The sequence below is a fragment of the Mastomys coucha genome, unplaced genomic scaffold (assembly GCF_008632895.1).
Source record: "Mastomys coucha isolate ucsf_1 unplaced genomic scaffold, UCSF_Mcou_1 pScaffold8, whole genome shotgun sequence".
NCBI lineage: Eukaryota > Metazoa > Chordata > Mammalia > Rodentia > Muridae > Mastomys > Mastomys coucha.
The window spans coordinates 37,475,221-37,494,320 of record NW_022196914.1 but is presented as its reverse complement, the minus strand read 5'-3'; the positions used below and the strand labels follow the sequence as shown (position 1 = coordinate 37,494,320).

The window sequence follows — 19,100 nt, the reverse complement described above, 5'->3', positions numbered from 1 at the left end:
TCCTGCTCTTCCTGCTCCTGCTCCTGCTCCTGCTCCTCCTCCTGCTCCTGCTCTTCCTGCTCCTGCTCCCCCTGCTCCTCCTCCTGCTCCTCCACCTCCGCAGGGCCACTGTTCCCAGACTCTGTCCATCTTGTTAACAAGGATAGGATCTGCCCAAGAAGAACATTCAGATTCTTACATGAAGACTAAGCTCCGTAGTGTGCCTGAAGAGATCCATGGTGTCATAACTTCCAACTCTCTCTGCAATAAGAGCCTAGTAAAAGAATTTTTAAAAGGTTTTAATTAATTTAAAAGAAATAAAAATGATGATAATAATTGGTTCTAGAAGAACCAGAGATTTACAAGGTATGTTTCAAACAAAGTTAAGTTTCACTTCCAAGCTCCATTTTTAACTAAGCCTGTGAGTAGTATCCTGGGATAATTGTTTTAGAGAACAAAATACTTTCAAAATATTAAACATTTAACATATAGGTAACTATACTAGGATTTATTAATCTAGAGTAACACAACATACCCTGGAACAATATCATCATCAGACTGACTCATCATAAGATTGACATCTAGCAGAAAGACAAATCCCAGTGCTCCCTGTCTAATACCTGATACAGAGACAGCACAAAATGCCCCCCTCCCATGTGCCACTGCACTTAAGGAGGACAGGAAACTGGAAATTGCCCTGCTATCTCTGCTCAAATCAGACAACTTGAATTAGACTAAGGTACAAAACCACAATAAGAGACATACCTAGTCCTTAACTAATGGTTTCTGATACATGTGGTGTGACTGTTGCTGAACCATCTAGCAATTCATTATAATTCAGACAAGTCATCCAGTCACCCGCAATACTATTTTTTAAGTGATATGACTAAAGTAAAATAATCAGTGACAGATCCAGACTAGTAATAATTAACCTGATTCTATCTGGCAGTACAAAAATCTAAACTTGGTCAAAGTGAAAATACTCACAAGTACACATCCCAATATGAAGACTTTATAGAAAATTAGAAAATAATAACCATAATAATCTTTATAATTGTGAATAATCTTTGCAAATGCAAGCTTATTAATAAATAGTTCTAGGTTGATTTCTTAGGCAAACAAATAATTGCATTCATGGGGTTCAAAGTTTAATAACTGCCAGCTGGGTCACAATATTTACAACATCTGAGTTTAAATGTCTACATCTTTAAAGAGTATAACAATAGCCACACCTCAAAGAATTGACAACAGATAAACTAAAATTTTGTATTCAAAGGTGTTAACACAATGATTGGCATGCAATGAGTTTTCAAATGCTACATGTAATATTATCAACATTAGCACTAATAGAAGGCTATTTTATATTGATAAGTTTGTTAATAAGTTTGTTACCTGTCCAATCCAGCACAATAAATAAGATGGATCAAGGGACTGAGCCATTTTGAATGCTTCATGCGCTTGCTAAGGAAAAAAAAGCAAAAAATATCACATCAAGGCATTTCATAAACTTGAATGGTTTAAAAAACATACAATAAGAAAATTTAAACCTGTCATGAATATACATAAATATAAAATTCCATTACTAAAGCACAACTAGAATTCAATATTTTAGCTACACAATCTTAGAATAATTCTGTGTACAACAGATCCCTCTACAGGTGAAGAGCTCTGGTTCCCTGAAAAGTGATAATACTACAGGTCTCTACCTTCATCTGGATCTCAATCTCTATCTCCAGGTCTCTATCACTTAGTCTGCAGAACTTTTAATACTATATGCTAACTATGTGTAAAATAAATGATTAAATAAGGCTGAATCTAGTCCCTTATTGAGGGAATAACAGACACAAACAATGAAGCTGAAGATATGACCTGCTCCTGGAGAGAGAGAGATTAACCACACAATTCTACAATAGGCAGTCAAGCAACATTAAAGATGCCTCTTGGACTGTAAGTTCATATGTTCCCTGGCCCCTGCTTTAAAAACAAGAGCAGTAACAGACTTAGTCCATACTGCTTTCTGATGTTTCTGGATATTCCGTGTGGTGTCAGGAAAGAATTTTTGTTTTTGTTTTTCAAGATAGGGTTTCTCTGTGTAGCCCTGGCTGTCCTCGAACTCCGAAATCCACCTGCCTCTGCCTCCCATGTACTGCGATTAAAGGTGTACGCCACCACTGTCCCAAGAAAGACTTTTTTTCTTAAGAAGAAGAAAGCTAATGAACGATTGTGCCCAGTGAACATGAGACTCAACCTAGAGCCTTGCCCACACCAAGTGTGTTTTCTTTCACTGAGCTACATACAGCTACAACATATTCACATATGTCAAAATCTAATTTAAGAATTTATTTCAATTTACCATCTTACAAAGCTAATCATTGTTGCAGTGAGTGATTAGACAGAATCACTCAAAAGAATATTACAGAATTTTTTTTCTGTCAAAGGACTGGATTTAGCACACTACACTAAGAAACAGTAAGATGTGACACTTCCGTAGACTTGTGAAGACTTCCCACATATGGCCTATAACGTGATTCCGGGTACTCCACTCCATCAGCTCAACTGGGAGGAATTCCACTGGGATATTTAAAAGCAATAACATTTGCTAAAGCGAAAATCTAAATTACAACATCAATGGTTAAATTTAAGATATTAAAAATACTAATTGCCTCTCTTATCTTCACCACCCAGCCTACACATGCTATACAAACTAACATCTCTTATATTTGTGCTGTTACCAAATGAATTCATGAGAGAATTGTTTTCATCTATAAAAACTACCTAACAAGGCTAAAATAACAGAATGGCTACTATACAGTGAGTTCAAGGCTAGTGTGGACTACAGAGAAAGACGCTGTCTTGGAGGGGAAAAGGTTTTATATAAATATAAAATGAGAAGTTTCATGAGTTCCAAGGAAAAATAAATCTTAAATATTCATTATTCAAAATAATAAAGTAAATGCCACCAATTAACTAGGATATTTGACATACTGGATAGATATAGGATTTCTCACAATTGATAATTAATTATACCTCGATGTTTTCAGTTGCAAGGTATAACACTCCTAAGTTGGTCCATGCAGCAGCATTCTAAAAGACATTTAAAAACAAGTAAGTCTCACTCAGAGAAGCTTCTTTTTACAGTGGGTAGCAGTTAATACAGACTCACAACTAGTGAAAGTGGTTAAAAAAAAAAATTGACTGTTTAGTGTTCAGCCCTAAATAGGACATCTATAGCACACCCTCCAAGGCTCAGGACACATGCCAGAGAACAGCAGAAAGAATGAAAGAGTTGGAAGAGGGGTGCTCAGGCTTCTCTGCACAGGACAACACTGGCTGCTGCACTCATGAACTCACAGCAGCTACGGTTCCCTGCACAAGATCTGTACAAGACTGATCAGGTACATCAGCATCCTACTGTGCAGCAGTGAGGAGCTCATGGAGCTCCACCCCCAGCTAGGGAGCTAATGGCTAATGGAGAACGGGAGGCCTTTTTCTACAGTGGTGTAGCATTGTTAGCATGTCCATACTCCACAAATAATCCCGTATCCATGCTCACACAAGCAATCCAATTAAACTAAGTAGTTCTCTTAAAGAAAAAGAGAAGAAGAAAAAGAAAGAGGAGGAAGAAGAGGAGGAGGAGAAGACGACAACATGAAAGCAGGAAGGGGACTTGGGAATGAAGGGGTCAGTGGAGGAGGAAGGAAAGAGCACAGGGAGCAGGGAGCTGGAGATTCTCAAAACATCTTATGTATGTCTATAAAGATAGCGAAGAATAAAATAAACTCTTCAACATTGTCCTAACAACCACATTTACACAATCACACATAAGCACACATACACACTCAATAAATAAGTATAATATTTTTAAAGTGACAGAGACCCTTCCTCAACACAGCAGCAAGTGAGAACCAACTCCATCCCAAAGAAATCCTCTGATGTCTACAGGCACACCTGCACACACGAAGTGAATTAATTGTAAAAGTAAATTAATACACCGAATTTTGCAGTTCTATTTGTAGACACACAGAGCACTTACAATTTGTTCTGCCTGGATTGATTTGATGAAACAGTGCTGAGCAAGGGCATAATTTCCAACTCCTGAAACATATAGAACTTAAAGTAACTGAACTTTGTTGCTTGAAAACAAACATCTTGTGAAATAAAAAAAGTGTTACTCAATTCTCACCACGGTAACATGCGACCACACCAAGAGCGTTCCAGTGTAAGTGATTATTACTGTCCAGCCTCACTGCCTTTTTCAGACACTAAAAAGGAGTGAAATTAAATTATTTCTTGAGTATCAGCAGTAATATAAATAAAATGTAGTTTAATGTTAAAACAAAGTATTAATAACATATTTCATAAAAACACTTGTTTTTTTAATTCATAAAAAATTTTTCATACATGCAAAGATTTCTCCAGTAACTCAGTAAGATCACTCATGCTGCTGCCTATTTCTGCTAGATGTTGTGCTTGACGGTAATAATTAATTCCAAGATCACACCATGTATTAGATGTAGACATCAATTTTAATGCACGACCATAACACCTGCAGAAAAATAAAAATGAATGGTATACGTATTTTTAAAATCTAATGTTCAAATTCAACTCTAGTGCCAATGACTGGTAATCTATATAAGTCACCTTCCTCCAAGATGTAGGAGCTCATCTTTCTTTAAGACTTGTCCTTCTTGCTGGCCGAGAAGAGCTCCTAAGACATGAATATGCACTTTAGATGGTGAAACAGGATGCAGACAGGTACAGGCATCTCCCACGAGCTTCCAAAGGCAAGACACATCAGCTCGATGCTGCAGGGCCCTGCCAGACAAACAAAGGCTTTCAAAATGGTGTCCAAATGCCTGTAGCTCAGGACTTTGTTTCCTTAGAGCAGAAGCACTATATGCAGTCCTGACTGAGAGCAATGCCAGGCTCTGTGCATGTCTCACCAGTCACTTAACAGAACTATACCCTATCACCTCCTTACTAGGAAGAAAAAGATCTAGAAAAAGGCAAGCTGGGAGGTACTGATCATTTTATGTGGCAGGAAATTTTGCATTTTTTTTCTTTACCGTAATTGTTAAAAGTGGTTGAAGGCAAATGGCAATACTGAGCTACCACAAACGGCTGTGTCACAAGCAGACAGATAAGCAGACGAAGCGTTTTCACAGCCTTTCCTACTCCACGAGTCTAGTCAGAGTCCATTTCCCAATGTCTTCCTGAGAAACACCAAGCATTCCCGTCACCCAGTCCAACCCCAGTGAGACTCAGGAGGAAGGATATTATTCCTAAGTTCCTTTAAACATCTTAGTCAGATTTCTAAAGTTGATACATGAAAGGAGAAAAAAAAGTAGCATTCTTTTTTTTAAACAATAAACCAACAGATTTATTATTATTATTATTATTATTATTATTATTACTTTGGTTATTTTATTTATTTACATTTCAAATGCTGTATCTCCTTCCCAGTCTCCTCTCTACAAACCCCATCTTATGCCCTTCCCCTTTGCTTCTAAGAGGGTGCTCCTCCACCCACCCACCCACCCACTCCTGCCACACCCCTCTAGCATCTCCCTATGCTGGGACATCAAGCCTCCACAGTACCAAGGGCCTCTTAACAGCCCAAACTCATGTCTTTTCAACTGTAATTTAAAAAAAAAAAAAAAAAAAAAAAAAAGTTTAAAAATCAGCTTATTGGTATAGTTGCTCTTGGGGTGTTACTGAGATTGTCTTTGAAGTTGCTCTCCTCTTGCCTTTGTTCCCCAAGTAGCTTGGATTACAGACATGAAGCACTGTGCCCAAAATAATCTATAGACTTGTTGCCTGTATGTGTGTGTGTCCCAGTAAGACTCAGTGCTTCTTGGACTTTGCCTCCCAAAACAGCAGAGTTAAAGGCACATGTGCAGACACACCCAGCATGAGTGCTGGGGATTTAAACTCAGGTCCTCATGCTTGCCCAACAACTGCTCTTACCTGAGAATCATCTCCCTGACGCCTAGTATGTGAACTTTTTAAAGTCATCTAACACAAATAATATATTGCACTTCTATAACAGTCTAGATTTAAATTTTCCATATTCTTTTTTATTAGATACACTACTTTTGTCTTACAGCTTCTCTCCAGGATTAATGGGAAACCTTGTTTTTCTTTACCTTCAGCCCATCTAAAAGCAGAAACAGGCCCTAATGATGAGTGTAAAGCATACTACGTATGTGACGCTCCACTCCTCTATCATGTGCGGCAGACAGCCACCATGTCAAAGGCAGGAGAAAGAGCTCTAAGACATTGACAGAGCTGCTGTTCCACTAGAGGCTGCTGGTTCCCTCCGCTCTGCAGCACAGCAGCCACTACAAAGAGCACAAAAAGTCCCTTTCTCCATGTGCAAAATTAACTCAGTTTATATGCTACAGATTTAATTGGCTAGTCTGCTATTCTTTATGTGTGACAGTCTGAATAACTGCTATATCTAGCAGCACAGGCATAAAATCATATTCTAAATTTAGCTTTATTATATGACCAAGCAAGTTAGAGTGCTAACCAAAGATGGTACTAACCGGGTGAAATATCCTAGCGCTTGTCCCACATAGTCCACAGCTTTTCCGTCCAGAAAATCCACTAAGGCTGCCTTCCCCAGCATCAGGTGGCACTCACCCAAACCTGCAGTCAGGGGAGGTTGTGTACCATTAAAATATACAAAAGGAACACTTAGATCAACTTGAGATAAGCATGTTGTTCTTTTAAGAACATTTCCCGGAAAACAAGACACTGTTATTTTATAAAATTATCTCTAAATACAATCTTGATACATTTAGAAAAGATCTCAAATGTCAAGGTTCTCTTGCAATAAAAAGCACTAAAACACATAGGAAGCTATCTGTACAGAGTTGCCTTGACGACAGATGCCAGCTTAAAAACAATAGTTGACCTTTCATATTAAAATCTGTGTAGCAAACTCTTCAGTAAAAATTAAGTGAAATAGTAAATTCAAGTGCCAATAAATATTTCATAAATGTAAGCTCTTTCCTCTTGAGGAAAGCTTTATAAATGGAAAAAGGGAAAGAGGTGAGAGGAGACAACAAGTGATTCCAGCTGCAAGCTAATACAGGAGCTGAAGAAGAGCCACTCAAATAAATAACAGGCTTCAGTTTATGAACGGGTAATATACACCCTCAAAAACTTAAACAGCTACTATAACTTATAAAATGATTTTTTTAAAAAGGATTAAGATATTGTAGGAACATAGAAATACCAAAACATAGTGTGATGGTTTGAATAAAAAGGGCCCCCAAAGGCACATAGGGAGTGACACTATTAGGAGATGTGGCCTTGTTGGGGGGATTGTGTCACTGGAAGTTGGCTTTGAGGTTTCAGATGTTCAAGCCAGGCCCAGTATTACTATCTTTCCCTGCTGCCCTCAGATCCAGATTTAGAGCTCGCAGTTACTATCCAGCACTGTGGCCTGCCTGCCACCATGCTTCCGCCATGATGACAATGAATTAACCTCTGAATTGTAAGCCTGCCTCAATTAAATGTTTTCCTTTATAAAAGATTGCTCTTCACAGCAACAGAAACCCTACCTCGGACACACAGTACCAGAGAAATTTGTTTGGAAGATATATTTGGAGTCCAATAGCTTTTGTTCTGTTTGTCTAAAAGTTAACTCTCTACCATATTACCACTTATGAGCTGTTGAGGAAACAAAACTTGATCTTTTTATAATCAAATCAAATCAAATAATCAAATCAAGAGATTCTTAATAAGCAATTTTTTTCAGATACTTGCTATTGATTATATTATTTTCAAGTTATTTAATACAGGTAGGTAGAAAATTTATTTGGAGGTTTTATAGTTCAGTATTATTAAAATTTTTTAAAAAAGGAAGTTTTGAAAAGAAATTACCTTTTAAGGCAGGCACATAATCTTCTTTCTTTTTAATGATCAGCTGATACTGTGCAATGGCCTCCGAGTACCTGCCTAGGATCTGCTGTATCGCTGCCACCTTAAACACACTGTATGTGGAGTCTGGGTTGAGCTCACTGGCTCTCGTAAAAGACTTCAAGGCTGTTGTGTAGCCACCTCTACTTAAGTACGCCTCTCCTAATGATTCCCAACAATTGCAGTCCTTTGGGTCTGCCCTTAATGCTGCCTGTAAACTTAAGCATTTAAGAAACAGTGAAAGAATTAAAACAGTGAAATAAGTGACAGAACTACATCCACATCTAAAGGAATATATAAAATAAGCAATTCAATTAAATCATCCATCCGTCCTCTGATTGGCAAATGTTGTATTTCAGTCTTCCTTCTTTCTTTTTATATTTTTAAAAATAAGAACAAGCTGGGCAATGGTGGCACACGCCTTTAATCCCAGCACTTGGGAGGCAGAGGCAGGCAGATTTCTGAGTTCGAGGCCAGCCTGGTCTACAGAGTGAGTTCCAGGACAGCCAGGGCTATACAGAGAAACCCTGTCTCAAACAAACAAACAAACAAACAAAGAACAAAATGCTCTTTTGGGAAAATGCTGACCATGATGTCTTCTTTATTATCTGACAGAACTCGATTTCTAACCTACCAGGATGAGTGGATGTCTCAGTTTCTCTGTCAGTCTATCAGCCTGTCAGTCCTACTAAATACCTAAAACACAGGCCTAAGAGGGATGCTTATACTTCTAATCAATTTTCATTCTTATAAAAATCAGATTGTTTATACTCTAGAAATTAACATACATCAGAAATGACTTATCTTCACTCAATATTTTTACCCTGATATACAGTTCAAACCAAATGACTAAAATCAATCACATGTGAACCTCTCCAAAACACCCTTCAAGCTGCCAAGGTCTCCCTTGCCTAAGTCAACAAGAATCAGTGTAACAGCAGAGAACTCAGTTCTTATTACTGAAATGTCTTCTGAGGGACCTACTGAATTATGATGCCAACAAAGACTTAACTGGCTGACTCCTCAACCAAGTGCATGCCTTGACCACTTTAAATTCTACTGCCCTGCAGGCAATAAGCACTCAATTAATCATAATAAATTTTGTTACCTTTCCCTCTCAAAATGTATCTTGGTAAGAAACCATTTATAAAGGTCATGCGGTTAGCAAAGAAATTTAAACAAGTACTACACTGTTTAAACGTAAATGCAGTAAGACGCCTTACTCAGCCACTGCTTGAGAATGCTGACCAGCTTTCAAATAGTACAGCCCTCTCCTCAGCCACGCCCACTTGGCTGCTCCAGCACTCGCCTTCTGAGTTACTGTAGTCAAGATAGCTAAAGCGGTTTCCTAATGAGAAAATATCAATGTCAGGGGTGCCAAATATAAAAATACAGAACAAGTATACACAAGATACAGACACAGTTTCAGCTCCCATTTCAGGTTTTTTTTTAATTTACAATGAAATATGTAAACTAATTTTAATAAAAAATGAAACAAAAGAGAAATCAGGAAGTCACATAGTATAGAAGGACCTGAGGCCAGATCTGTAGATCTCATGTGAAATCTGGGGGTGGGGAGTACTCCTGTAACCCCAACATTGCGGGACAGGGATGGGGACCAGACAGAGCCCTGAAGCTCAGTGGCAGGCTAGCCTGGCTGAACCAGTTAGCTTCAGGTTCAGTGAACAGTTCACTCTCAAAAAGTAGAAGAATATATCTATCAAGGAAAGACAGCTGACAATGGCCTCAGGCCCATACACTCATGCACATATACCCATGACTGCCACGCATCCATGTGCATAGCCATGTAAAAGCACACATGAAAAACTGACAAGTAATTCAGTATCTAACAATGAAAAGAAAATGTAGTTTATAAACAAGTGCAAAGATATTTCTATTTTACCTATTAAGAAAAAGAAAAACTAATGATAACTTTCAAGTAAGTATATTATAAAAACCATTTCCAGTTATATCCTGGGGTAGAAGAATAAGAGACAAAAGTGGTCATGAGACAGACCGTGTCTTCTAGTTCCACGCTCAGGTCAACTGCAGCAGCTCCAGACTTAGCATCACTGTCATCTAATTCAAACGCTTTCCGGTAGCACCCTCGGGCTCTGCTTCTGTCTCCAGCCACATCTCGGTAATAATGGCCTAGGTAGCAGAAAACTTTACCCATGTGAGCATCCAGTCTCGCAGCCTTGGAAATAAACATCGACAGTGCAGTGTTAAAAGTTCATCTCAGTGCTTGCTTCGGCAGCACATATACTAAAATTGGAACGATACAGAGAAGATTAGCATGGCCCCTGCGCAAGGATAACATGCAAATTTGTGAAGCGTTCCATATTTTTTTTAAAAAGAAAAAAAAAAGTTCATCTCAGTACATAGTGTATATGTGCACTGATACAGCACACTAATTAAAGACAAGATTTTACTAAAAGTATAGAATTATGCCAAACAGTCCTTTAGTGTGAAATTTAAAACAGAAGTGAAAGCTGGCCTACAGAAAATAGACACAATAAACTAACAGTTCCTTGGTAAAACAAATGTGAGATTAAAGCTATTGTCAAATTACTATGCTCCCCTGAGAAGATCAGAATTTAAGACATAGATGCTAAATGCCTATAAAAACAGGAAGCTAAAAATCTAGATTCATGGACCACAAACTACAGAGTCATCAGCTAAACAGTGTTTCTTCCAGTCACCATGGCTACACTTCTATAACACAGAGTTCTGAAACAGACACTTTTATATTTTCAGGATTTGAATTTTTACCTAGAAAAACCCACAGAATACTCTCAGAAAACCTCTTCTATGAGACATAAAATGCGAAAAGATATTTCAGTAACTAGTCATTTTAAATAACTAATCTGGCACCATTTGATTGTTTAACAAATCTGCACTCTAACCAAAACATTTAGCAGTCGTGCCGGTTTACCTTCAGAAAGTGGGTAAGAGCCTTGGCTCTGTCTTTTCTCGTTTCTTCTCCCATGAACCAGTATGTCAATCCAAGCTGGTAATGATATTCAGCAACTTCAGCATCTTTCTCAAGTGCTCTCTGGAAACTAAATCACCGAAGGGAAGTGAAAAGGAGTATCAAATGTGTAAATGTGTTTGTACATACGAATGCATGTGTGTGAATGTATGTGTATGTGGCATGTGTACATGTGTGTGCATGTATGTGCATGAGTGTGTGTAAAACATAAAAGATTCCAAAATGTGTGTGTACATGTGCGTGCGCATATAAAACATAAGAGACTCCAAAATAAAACAATCAAGTTAAGTGATTCACGAATCCCAAGTGTGGGAGCTAAAGAGACAGCTGAAGGCTAAGAGTACCTGTGGTTTTCCCAGGGGACCTGGGTTCCCAGTATCAACATGGGGCCCAGAACTGTCTGTAACTACAGGTTCAGGGGATCTGACACCATAATCTGAACTCCGCACTACCTAGCACACATGTGGTACACATATATACAGACAATATACCCATATGCATAAAATAAATAAACAAAAAAACTCCCAAATCTAAAACATGTCATGCATGACTCCAGAATTTAGACTATAATAAGCAAAAAATTATGTTACTGAAGAAGAGCTTTTAAGAAGCACAGGGCCAAATATTACATTGGCTAACGAAGCATTATGATGAGCTAGTTAGATTAGAAACTCATTACAGAAAAATTTATAGTTCCTGTGCTACAAGTGAAATTATACACACACATGTACACACACACACACACATGCGCCACGGAAATCTAAAATTAGACCTTCATCATGCCCATTTCGAGTTTTTGAGAGTAAGTAGGATATTACTGGAGCATAGAGTCTTACCTCATTTCTGCTTGCACATAGTCCTTCTTAGTAAAATAAACTCGACCCTCAAGAGCATGAGCCTCAGCCAGATCAGGGTAAGATGTTACAAGGTCTTCCATGATCTGTGGAGGAGACATTTGTCAATTCCATAGTCATTAAAAACAAATGGGGGCTGGAGAGATGGCTCAGGGGTTAAGAGTGCTGGTTGTTCTTCCAGAGTCCCAAGTTCAATTTCCAGCACCCACATGGTACTTTTCTGACTTCTGAGGAACCCAGGTACAAACATGGCACAAGGACATACATGCAAGAAAAACACCCAAACACAAAAAAATAGAACCAAATATTTTTAAATGGCTTTTGAGTTTTACTTCTTAATTGGGTGTTTTGTTTAGTTTTTTTTTTAATTTTACATTTAATTTTACTTTATTTTTGGTTCTTGGGACCAAAGTTTGGGCCTTAAACTATGTAGACAAATACTGTACAACTGAACTAAATTCACAAACCCTCTATTAGATTTCAAATAGTTCTCCATTGAATGAAAAACAGCGACCTTTGTAGCCTTGTCCAGAGCACCTGTATTCAGACAGGCCAGGCCTTGGAGAACCAGCAGTCCTGGGGTATTATCTGCATCAGAAACCTGGATGGAAAACAATGGTTATCTGTTACAAGTCTCTCCAGACAGCTCGGGGTGTTTGCTCTACTTAAAGAAGAACCACAGAAAAGCAAGGACTTAGAGGATTTAGTCAGAGGATAGCCCTGTCACTATCCAGATTCAATTGGGGACACTTCAAATACCCAAGAAAGTTAAGCACAGCAGCCTTGCCCTACCACTATCCAGCTAGAGAATTACAAACAGATGCTTAAACAAATGTCAGCTATTATAACTTCTCGTTTGTGATATTTCAGCATACACATGTAAGATAATGTCATTTGTAAATGGCAACCTTACTACCCTTCTCAGATACAAAGCCAATTGTATGGCTCTCTTGGCATCAGAATTCCTGGTTGCATCAGGAAGAATTTGAGAGACTTAACTTTAGTCAAAATTCAACTAAGGTACCTATATCTCAATTAGATGATATTTCTTTTAAGTAACTTTTAAAGTACAGGGTCCCCTCTGTTTTTCTGCTTTCTTCTTTACAACCTAACTGTGACAATACAGACTATTTGCCATAGTGTTACAACACTAAGTTTTTATGAAGTGTGTTCTCATGCTACTTGACATTCTCACTGGACCCAGTGTCAACACATGGGGCTGGATGCCTGACCTGGTACAGTCTGATGTTCTGATGATGATATGCTATTTGTTGTAGTTGTGGTCAGACTATCTTTTTTATCTATGAAGGCACTGGTCCTCAACATCTAAATCTCTTTATTCACTAAAGATTATACAACGGAGATTTCTAATCTATCACAGCCCTTTTCCTTATTATGAAGAATACTTAAACCAAGAGAAAAATCACCTATCTGTTTGGCTATACGAGGAGCAATACATCCAGAGGCATGACTAATGCTTTCACACGTTACAGTGTGTTCCTTAGCATCAGCCAGTAATGTTTACAAAAAGCTGTTCTGATTTTTTTTCTTTGTGTAGCATCACACACACTGGAACTTAAACATATTTAAACATGGTTTGCCCTCGGTACATGCATTGTTGCCCTTGGTGGCCAGCTACAATCCTGTGTCTCCTTAGTGTGGTTCTTTTATAGTTTCTTTGCTTTCTAGCATGACATGATGTTTTGCATTCAGCAAATATTCTGTTTCAGATATGGTCTCTTACAGTTTTTAAAGGAACGTTCCATTATGTTTCCACGTTTTGAAAGGGTGAGGAAGGTATTGGAAAGGTATCTATAAAGCATCTACACAAGATACATACTGAAGAATGACAGGGACAGTATAAGATGCTAGGTTTTCTAAGCCTGGGTCTCAGTGTAGCCCAGGCTGGCCTGGAGTTCATAATGTATCACAGGTTGGCCTTGAACTCATGACCATCCTTCTGCCTGAGCCTCTGTGCTGGGATACCAGGCATGAACTATCACATCCAGATACTTAAAAGAGTTCTTGAAGGAGGCCAATGCCTGATGTCACTTTAACAGAATGCAAAATCCTTTGAAATACACAAAGCAATGATTTTTTTTTTTAAAGAACTCACAATAACTAATATATCCAACAAAGCACTAAAAAGAGCAGCATTGCTAAAATTCATGATCTGCCCACTGTGTTCTCACTATCACCTGCCTACTGTGTTCTCTCACTAAGGAATTTCAAAAGCCTGAAGAAATCAGTTCCCTCCTTTAAAAACAAATCAACGTCTGTGGATGAGGCAAACATTACATTTTTTAACATGAAGCTATTAAGTCATCAAGTGATAAATAATCTGTAAAACATTTTCTAAAGAAAAAAGTCAACGTCCTAAATTGTTAATAACCAAGTAGTGCTATTTCAAAAGGACAGAAACAAGATGGGAAAACAGGCACAAAAACAAATTCCTTATAAGAGAAGAAGGCACACAAATAGCAAGGAGTTTCAAGAATGTGAAAGATAGATACTAAATTTGTGTCTGTAGCTCAAAATGTATGGTGGTAAATATGTGACTGGGAGAGAAGGCTGGTACCTAGTCCCTGGAAGCTGAAGTTGAAAGGGAAGGCTCAGAGTACGTACCTGATCAAGGGTACGGACTGCCTCCTCCGAAGACGCACAATCTGAGAGTTTAAGCAAAGCCTCTGCTTTCAGACGAAGACAAAGATTCTTCTGATGGAGACTGCCACCTGACGCACCGAGGTTGTCTAAGGTCTTCAGAGCTGGCAAGATTAAGGACATAGGACTCGAGCTCCTGTGATTCAGTTTGCTTGCTTCGTAAGAATGGCATGGAGCCAGTGAGACAGCTTAAAAGACAATGGTGCTTGCCCAGCCTGACAGCCTGACTGCAGTGCCCAGGACCACGTGGTAAGAGAGACAGAGTTCTCTAAATTATCCTCTGACTTCTTCACTCATATTATGGCATGTGCACACAGACAAGGAAAGAAAGGAAAGAAGGAAGGAAGGAAGGAAGGAAGGAAGGAAGGAAGGAAGGAAGGAAGGAAGGAGGGCTAAAAAAAAAACTTTTAAAGAATGACATGACAGTTCTGCAGTTAAGAACACTGGCTGCTCTTCCAAAAGACCTAGGTCTGATTTCTAGCACCCACAGGGCAGCTCACAATCATCTACAGTTCCTGTTCCAGGGGATCCCATGCCCCTTCTTCTGCCCTCCACAAGCAATATACGGAATGATGCATTGACATACATGCAAACTTTCCCTTACACATAACATAAAGTCAATCTTAAAAATATAGGATTTTCTTTTTTAAAAAAAAAAAAGCAATACACTGCACATATTGTGAGCAAAATTCCATATACATATAATATATATATATATAATTATATTACATATAGAGAAATGAATAATTCAAATACAAATGAACTCTCAAATTCTTCTAGAAAGACCTGAATAAAACTAAACACAAGAGTTTAAGACCTCTATCTTCACATGGTATGCAATAAAATTGAAGATGCTTAAGAATAACAAAGGCTACTAGTCCTCTGCAGCTAGCAAATTCAGGGCAGTGGAAGAGGAGAGAAACTGGATTAGAATCCACTGTCAAATGCAGAAGTTTGTCAACTAACTGGGTCAAGAACAAGGAATTATCTCTCATCTATATCTATGACATTAAAAATTCATGAAACTCTTAGCTAACCATACCAGAGAGTTCCTTGTTGGAAAGGCCACACCATACCTAAGCCCACACCTTAAAGATAAATATACTAGCAGACATGCATGCAGGCATGCATACAGATTTAACATTGGTTTCTCTTCCTCAGAGCAATTTAAATCAACCACAAATTTAAGATGAAAAAAAAAACAAAAAAACAAAGTCCATCATTGGAACAATAGTATCTTTCTCAAGTTCCACCAAGGCAAACAGCATGGGTCCCCTTATGTACAAACACAAAGTCCATCAAGAATACCTTGATTGCAAGAAAGAATAGCTTCCTTAGGTCTGTGCATTTTGACTTGGGCTTCTGCTAGATGACACCACCCAGCTATGCAGAGAGGGCTTTCCTTCAAGCCTAGAAGGATGAGGTAATCACAGATACCATGGGTTCCAGGATTCAAGCTCAGGTCCACACACGTACAACAAGCACTTCCTGACTGATCTACCTCTCTAGGCCCAGCTGTCTAAAACCACAAATCAGAATATAATAACATTTCTGTGCTTAGAGCTTTCATGGGCTGCTGCCGTCCTCAGCATGCAGTGTAAGCTTTTTAACAATGCATGTTAGGCCATGTTCAACATCACTTCCTGTCCCTTCCCATACCCAGGCCTTACAGAGCTACCCTGAGCAAGTTTGCTTCTTTGCTCTGCCAGTCCATAAATGCACTCCTTGACCTCAATGCCTCTCTCTCACACACAGTTCATCAATTTTCCTCACTCTGTCAGGCACATCTCAGCTTGAATGTAAGTTTATCCAAAACACCACACCCAGCACGACTAAGTTAAGTAAGCCTCTCCACTTCTAAGGCTTTCTAAAGTTTCTCTATTGTACAAAGGCAATCACTGGGACACATAAACTTAAACTTTTCCACACTCTTACATTGAAAATTTGAAATTCAAATCTAAGAAGCAGGCTCCAGAGTACGTATATATATTTTCCTACTAGTTTATCCCCTTACATGAGGCTAATAGTCCCTACGGACTGATTACTACGCCATATTAATGCTACACACTGTACACTCATTACCTTCTGTTAGATGACTAACAGCATCTTCATACTTCTTGTCTTGTAAAGCTATAATGCCTAAGCCAATATGGCCTGGACCACTTTTTGAATTCATTTCCACTAGCTTGCAACAATACTGGTGTCCCTCATCTGTCAGACTCCCTGGAAGGAAATAAAAAGCATTACGAGCATGCATATATACATACATGTATGTATGCAAACGATATATACACACAACTACCAATACAATATACATAAATGTCATACTTCATACATACTTTACCAAGTTCTGACTTATGGATCTAAAAACATAAAAATAAAGCAGCAAATACAGAGAACATTAATGACTCATTAACACGTTTAAACACTGGAAATAAAACTCCATAACACTTGGAGACTGAAATCATGATCAGGAGAATTCAGAGGAGCAGCCTATGGCTCCAGGTACATAGACTGTCATAGAGCCATGGCTGGCCAGGTCTCTCCCCTACTCAACTTTCAGCAGTATTACCTATTCAGCTGTTAACTTAGTCTTTACACAAAAGAAACAGAGAACCTTACTGGTCCCTGAGGCAATAATTCACAGCCAGAGGCACAGCACTGGACTCTGGTGGATCTTCTGCATCCTACTATCAAAAAATGCTGCGCTAGACTTACAACACTGAGTGAAGACTTTGTCACAGTCTTCTCAGATTTACATATTCAGCAATACACTGTACACATTATTTATCAAACAATTATTGCATATATAATAATACGCATAAATTACCCAATGCTGTAATAATCTTTATTTTAGTAAAACAATTTAGATTAGAAAGCATATATTTTGGTATAGTTTCATTCCAATTTCTAGAAATTAATACTAAAAAGAAATTAAAAAGTGATTTATTTTTATACTTAATGAGGAGCATTCAACACCTTAATAAATTATTTAATCACACAGGAAAGTTCTTAAGAAGTAGCTAAGACAGACAAAACAATACACATGGGGAACAAATAAATATAATTAATAGTTTAAAAAAACTGCTGTTTTAACATCTATTGTAAAATAACACCCCCAAACCATTTATGGAATCACTGACTCAACATAGATAGTAAATGTAAATTAGAAGCATGATACCATTATATTTCAATATAATCTGTATCAGATGCTTAATAATCTCTAAGTAATGTTATATACTAATTTAGAACTCCAAATTAGTATATAAATAAACATTCACAATAGCAAAGAAATTAAAAGTTAAGATTTTATTTAAAATTTTTTAAAAAATTTTAAAAAGTACCATATAATAAAATATAAAGCCAAACTGCAAGAAATGTTACTCTGATTAGTCATTATGTTTCCAAACATGACTTTCTTTCTGTCAAGGCCACCTCACTATTGTCTCTACAAATATGAATTCCAAAACCTGATGCAACTAGTGCCATGCCCTCAATATCCTCCTTTGCAGTGCAGTGCTGTGGCTAAACCAGTGTTCTACCCTGAGCTGTCTCCCTAAGCCTTAATGAAGCCATTTTCTGTTTGAATGTCAAGAGCCAAGAGCCTCCTTGTCTCCTTGTATTTCAGCTACAAGGCAAAACAAACCCAAAGAGTCATTTAGCACATGCACACAAAAAATGCCTTTCGACAAATGGCCGCTAGGAAAGTTATTCAGAGAGTTACATGAAGCTTGACAAATGAGTCATATTGAAAATGAGTCTTGCTCAACACACAAAGCAAGACGGGGTACATTTGTGCTTGGGGGAGAGAATACAGTGATTAACTGCTGTGAAGCAGCAAATTGGGTGGATACTCAGGTACTCTGGGGAGGAAGGGTGTGCGGCTTTCGGCGGACTTCCGGGTTTCTAGAAGTTCTACACTTTCAGAATATAGTTTGGCTCAGGATGGTGAAAAGAGAAACTATGTATAATTCTTCACTGTCCTGTAATAACTATTCATTTCACCCCCAGAATAATCACTTTCCTTGGAATGTACTTAAAATTGGAGTGTGTCATCCCACAGATTATTAGAACAACTCTCTAGAACATAACTCTCTGGGTCTTACCACACATATGAGTATCTACCACCCCCTCTGTCACCATGATGCAAACCTTCCATTCAATTCTACCCAACACCCACCCATAAATGCGCTTCAGGAATACTTTTTTGTCGTTTTGTTTTGTTGAGACTGAGTCTTATGCAGCCCATGCTGGCCTCAAACTTGGCATGCAGATTAACTTCTGTTCCTTCTACCTCATCCTTCCAAGTGCTGAGAATACAGGCATAAACAAACCACCATACTCAGCTTTTATTTATATCAATGTTTTCTCATCAGTCAGGATAATCCTTTCACTATGTCTTTATTAACCTTCACACACACACACACACACACACACACACACAAACACACAGCCACCTCCTACTCCTCTCAAACCCCCACCTTAAGATAAAGCCCAGGCCTCTTGCAAGCTAGACAATGACTCTCACTTACCAATCTGCTACCTTTCTAAATGCGCATAGAATGATACTGGTTTTTACAGTTGCTGGTGAGAATTAGTGATCAGTGGTTACAATTTGTTTTACAATATAGTCAGGGTTTTACAGTATTTAATTTTTGTTTCTGCTCTATCCAATTTACTCTAGA

At 38.2% G+C, this 19,100-nt stretch overlaps 1 protein-coding gene and 1 non-coding gene across 6 annotated transcripts in view; one reads left to right on the top strand and one right to left on the bottom strand.

Moving 5' to 3' along the window:
* The window catches only part of Ttc37 (tetratricopeptide repeat domain 37), a 92,696-nt gene that overhangs the window by 49,684 nt on the left and 23,912 nt on the right, over nucleotides 1-19,100 (bottom strand). For 4 of the 5 annotated variants that reach the window (XM_031360688.1, XM_031360687.1, XM_031360690.1 and 1 more), the window contains 17 exons: nucleotides 16,498-16,638; nucleotides 15,724-15,825; nucleotides 14,380-14,519; nucleotides 12,269-12,355; nucleotides 11,737-11,840; nucleotides 10,844-10,970; nucleotides 9,926-10,105; nucleotides 9,132-9,256; nucleotides 7,873-8,126; nucleotides 6,528-6,630; nucleotides 4,621-4,794; nucleotides 4,381-4,525; nucleotides 4,163-4,241; nucleotides 4,013-4,074; nucleotides 3,007-3,063; nucleotides 1,372-1,440; nucleotides 179-253 (listed from right to left, as the gene is read on the bottom strand). In XM_031360688.1, the coding sequence (XP_031216548.1) occupies nucleotides 179-253; nucleotides 1,372-1,440; nucleotides 3,007-3,063; nucleotides 4,013-4,074; nucleotides 4,163-4,241; nucleotides 4,381-4,525; nucleotides 4,621-4,794; nucleotides 6,528-6,630; nucleotides 7,873-8,126; nucleotides 9,132-9,256; nucleotides 9,926-10,105; nucleotides 10,844-10,970; nucleotides 11,737-11,840; nucleotides 12,269-12,355; nucleotides 14,380-14,519; nucleotides 15,724-15,825; nucleotides 16,498-16,638 (2,024 nt within the window). The remainder of the gene's footprint in view (nucleotides 1-178; nucleotides 254-1,371; nucleotides 1,441-3,006; nucleotides 3,064-4,012; nucleotides 4,075-4,162; nucleotides 4,242-4,380; nucleotides 4,526-4,620; nucleotides 4,795-6,527; nucleotides 6,631-7,872; nucleotides 8,127-9,131; nucleotides 9,257-9,925; nucleotides 10,106-10,843; nucleotides 10,971-11,736; nucleotides 11,841-12,268; nucleotides 12,356-14,379; nucleotides 14,520-15,723; nucleotides 15,826-16,497; nucleotides 16,639-19,100) is intronic. The other variant, XM_031360689.1, reaches the window with a different exon arrangement.
* Nucleotides 10,150-10,256, top strand: LOC116084056. The gene has a single exon (XR_004116018.1). It is a non-coding gene; the product is annotated as a U6 spliceosomal RNA (small nuclear RNA).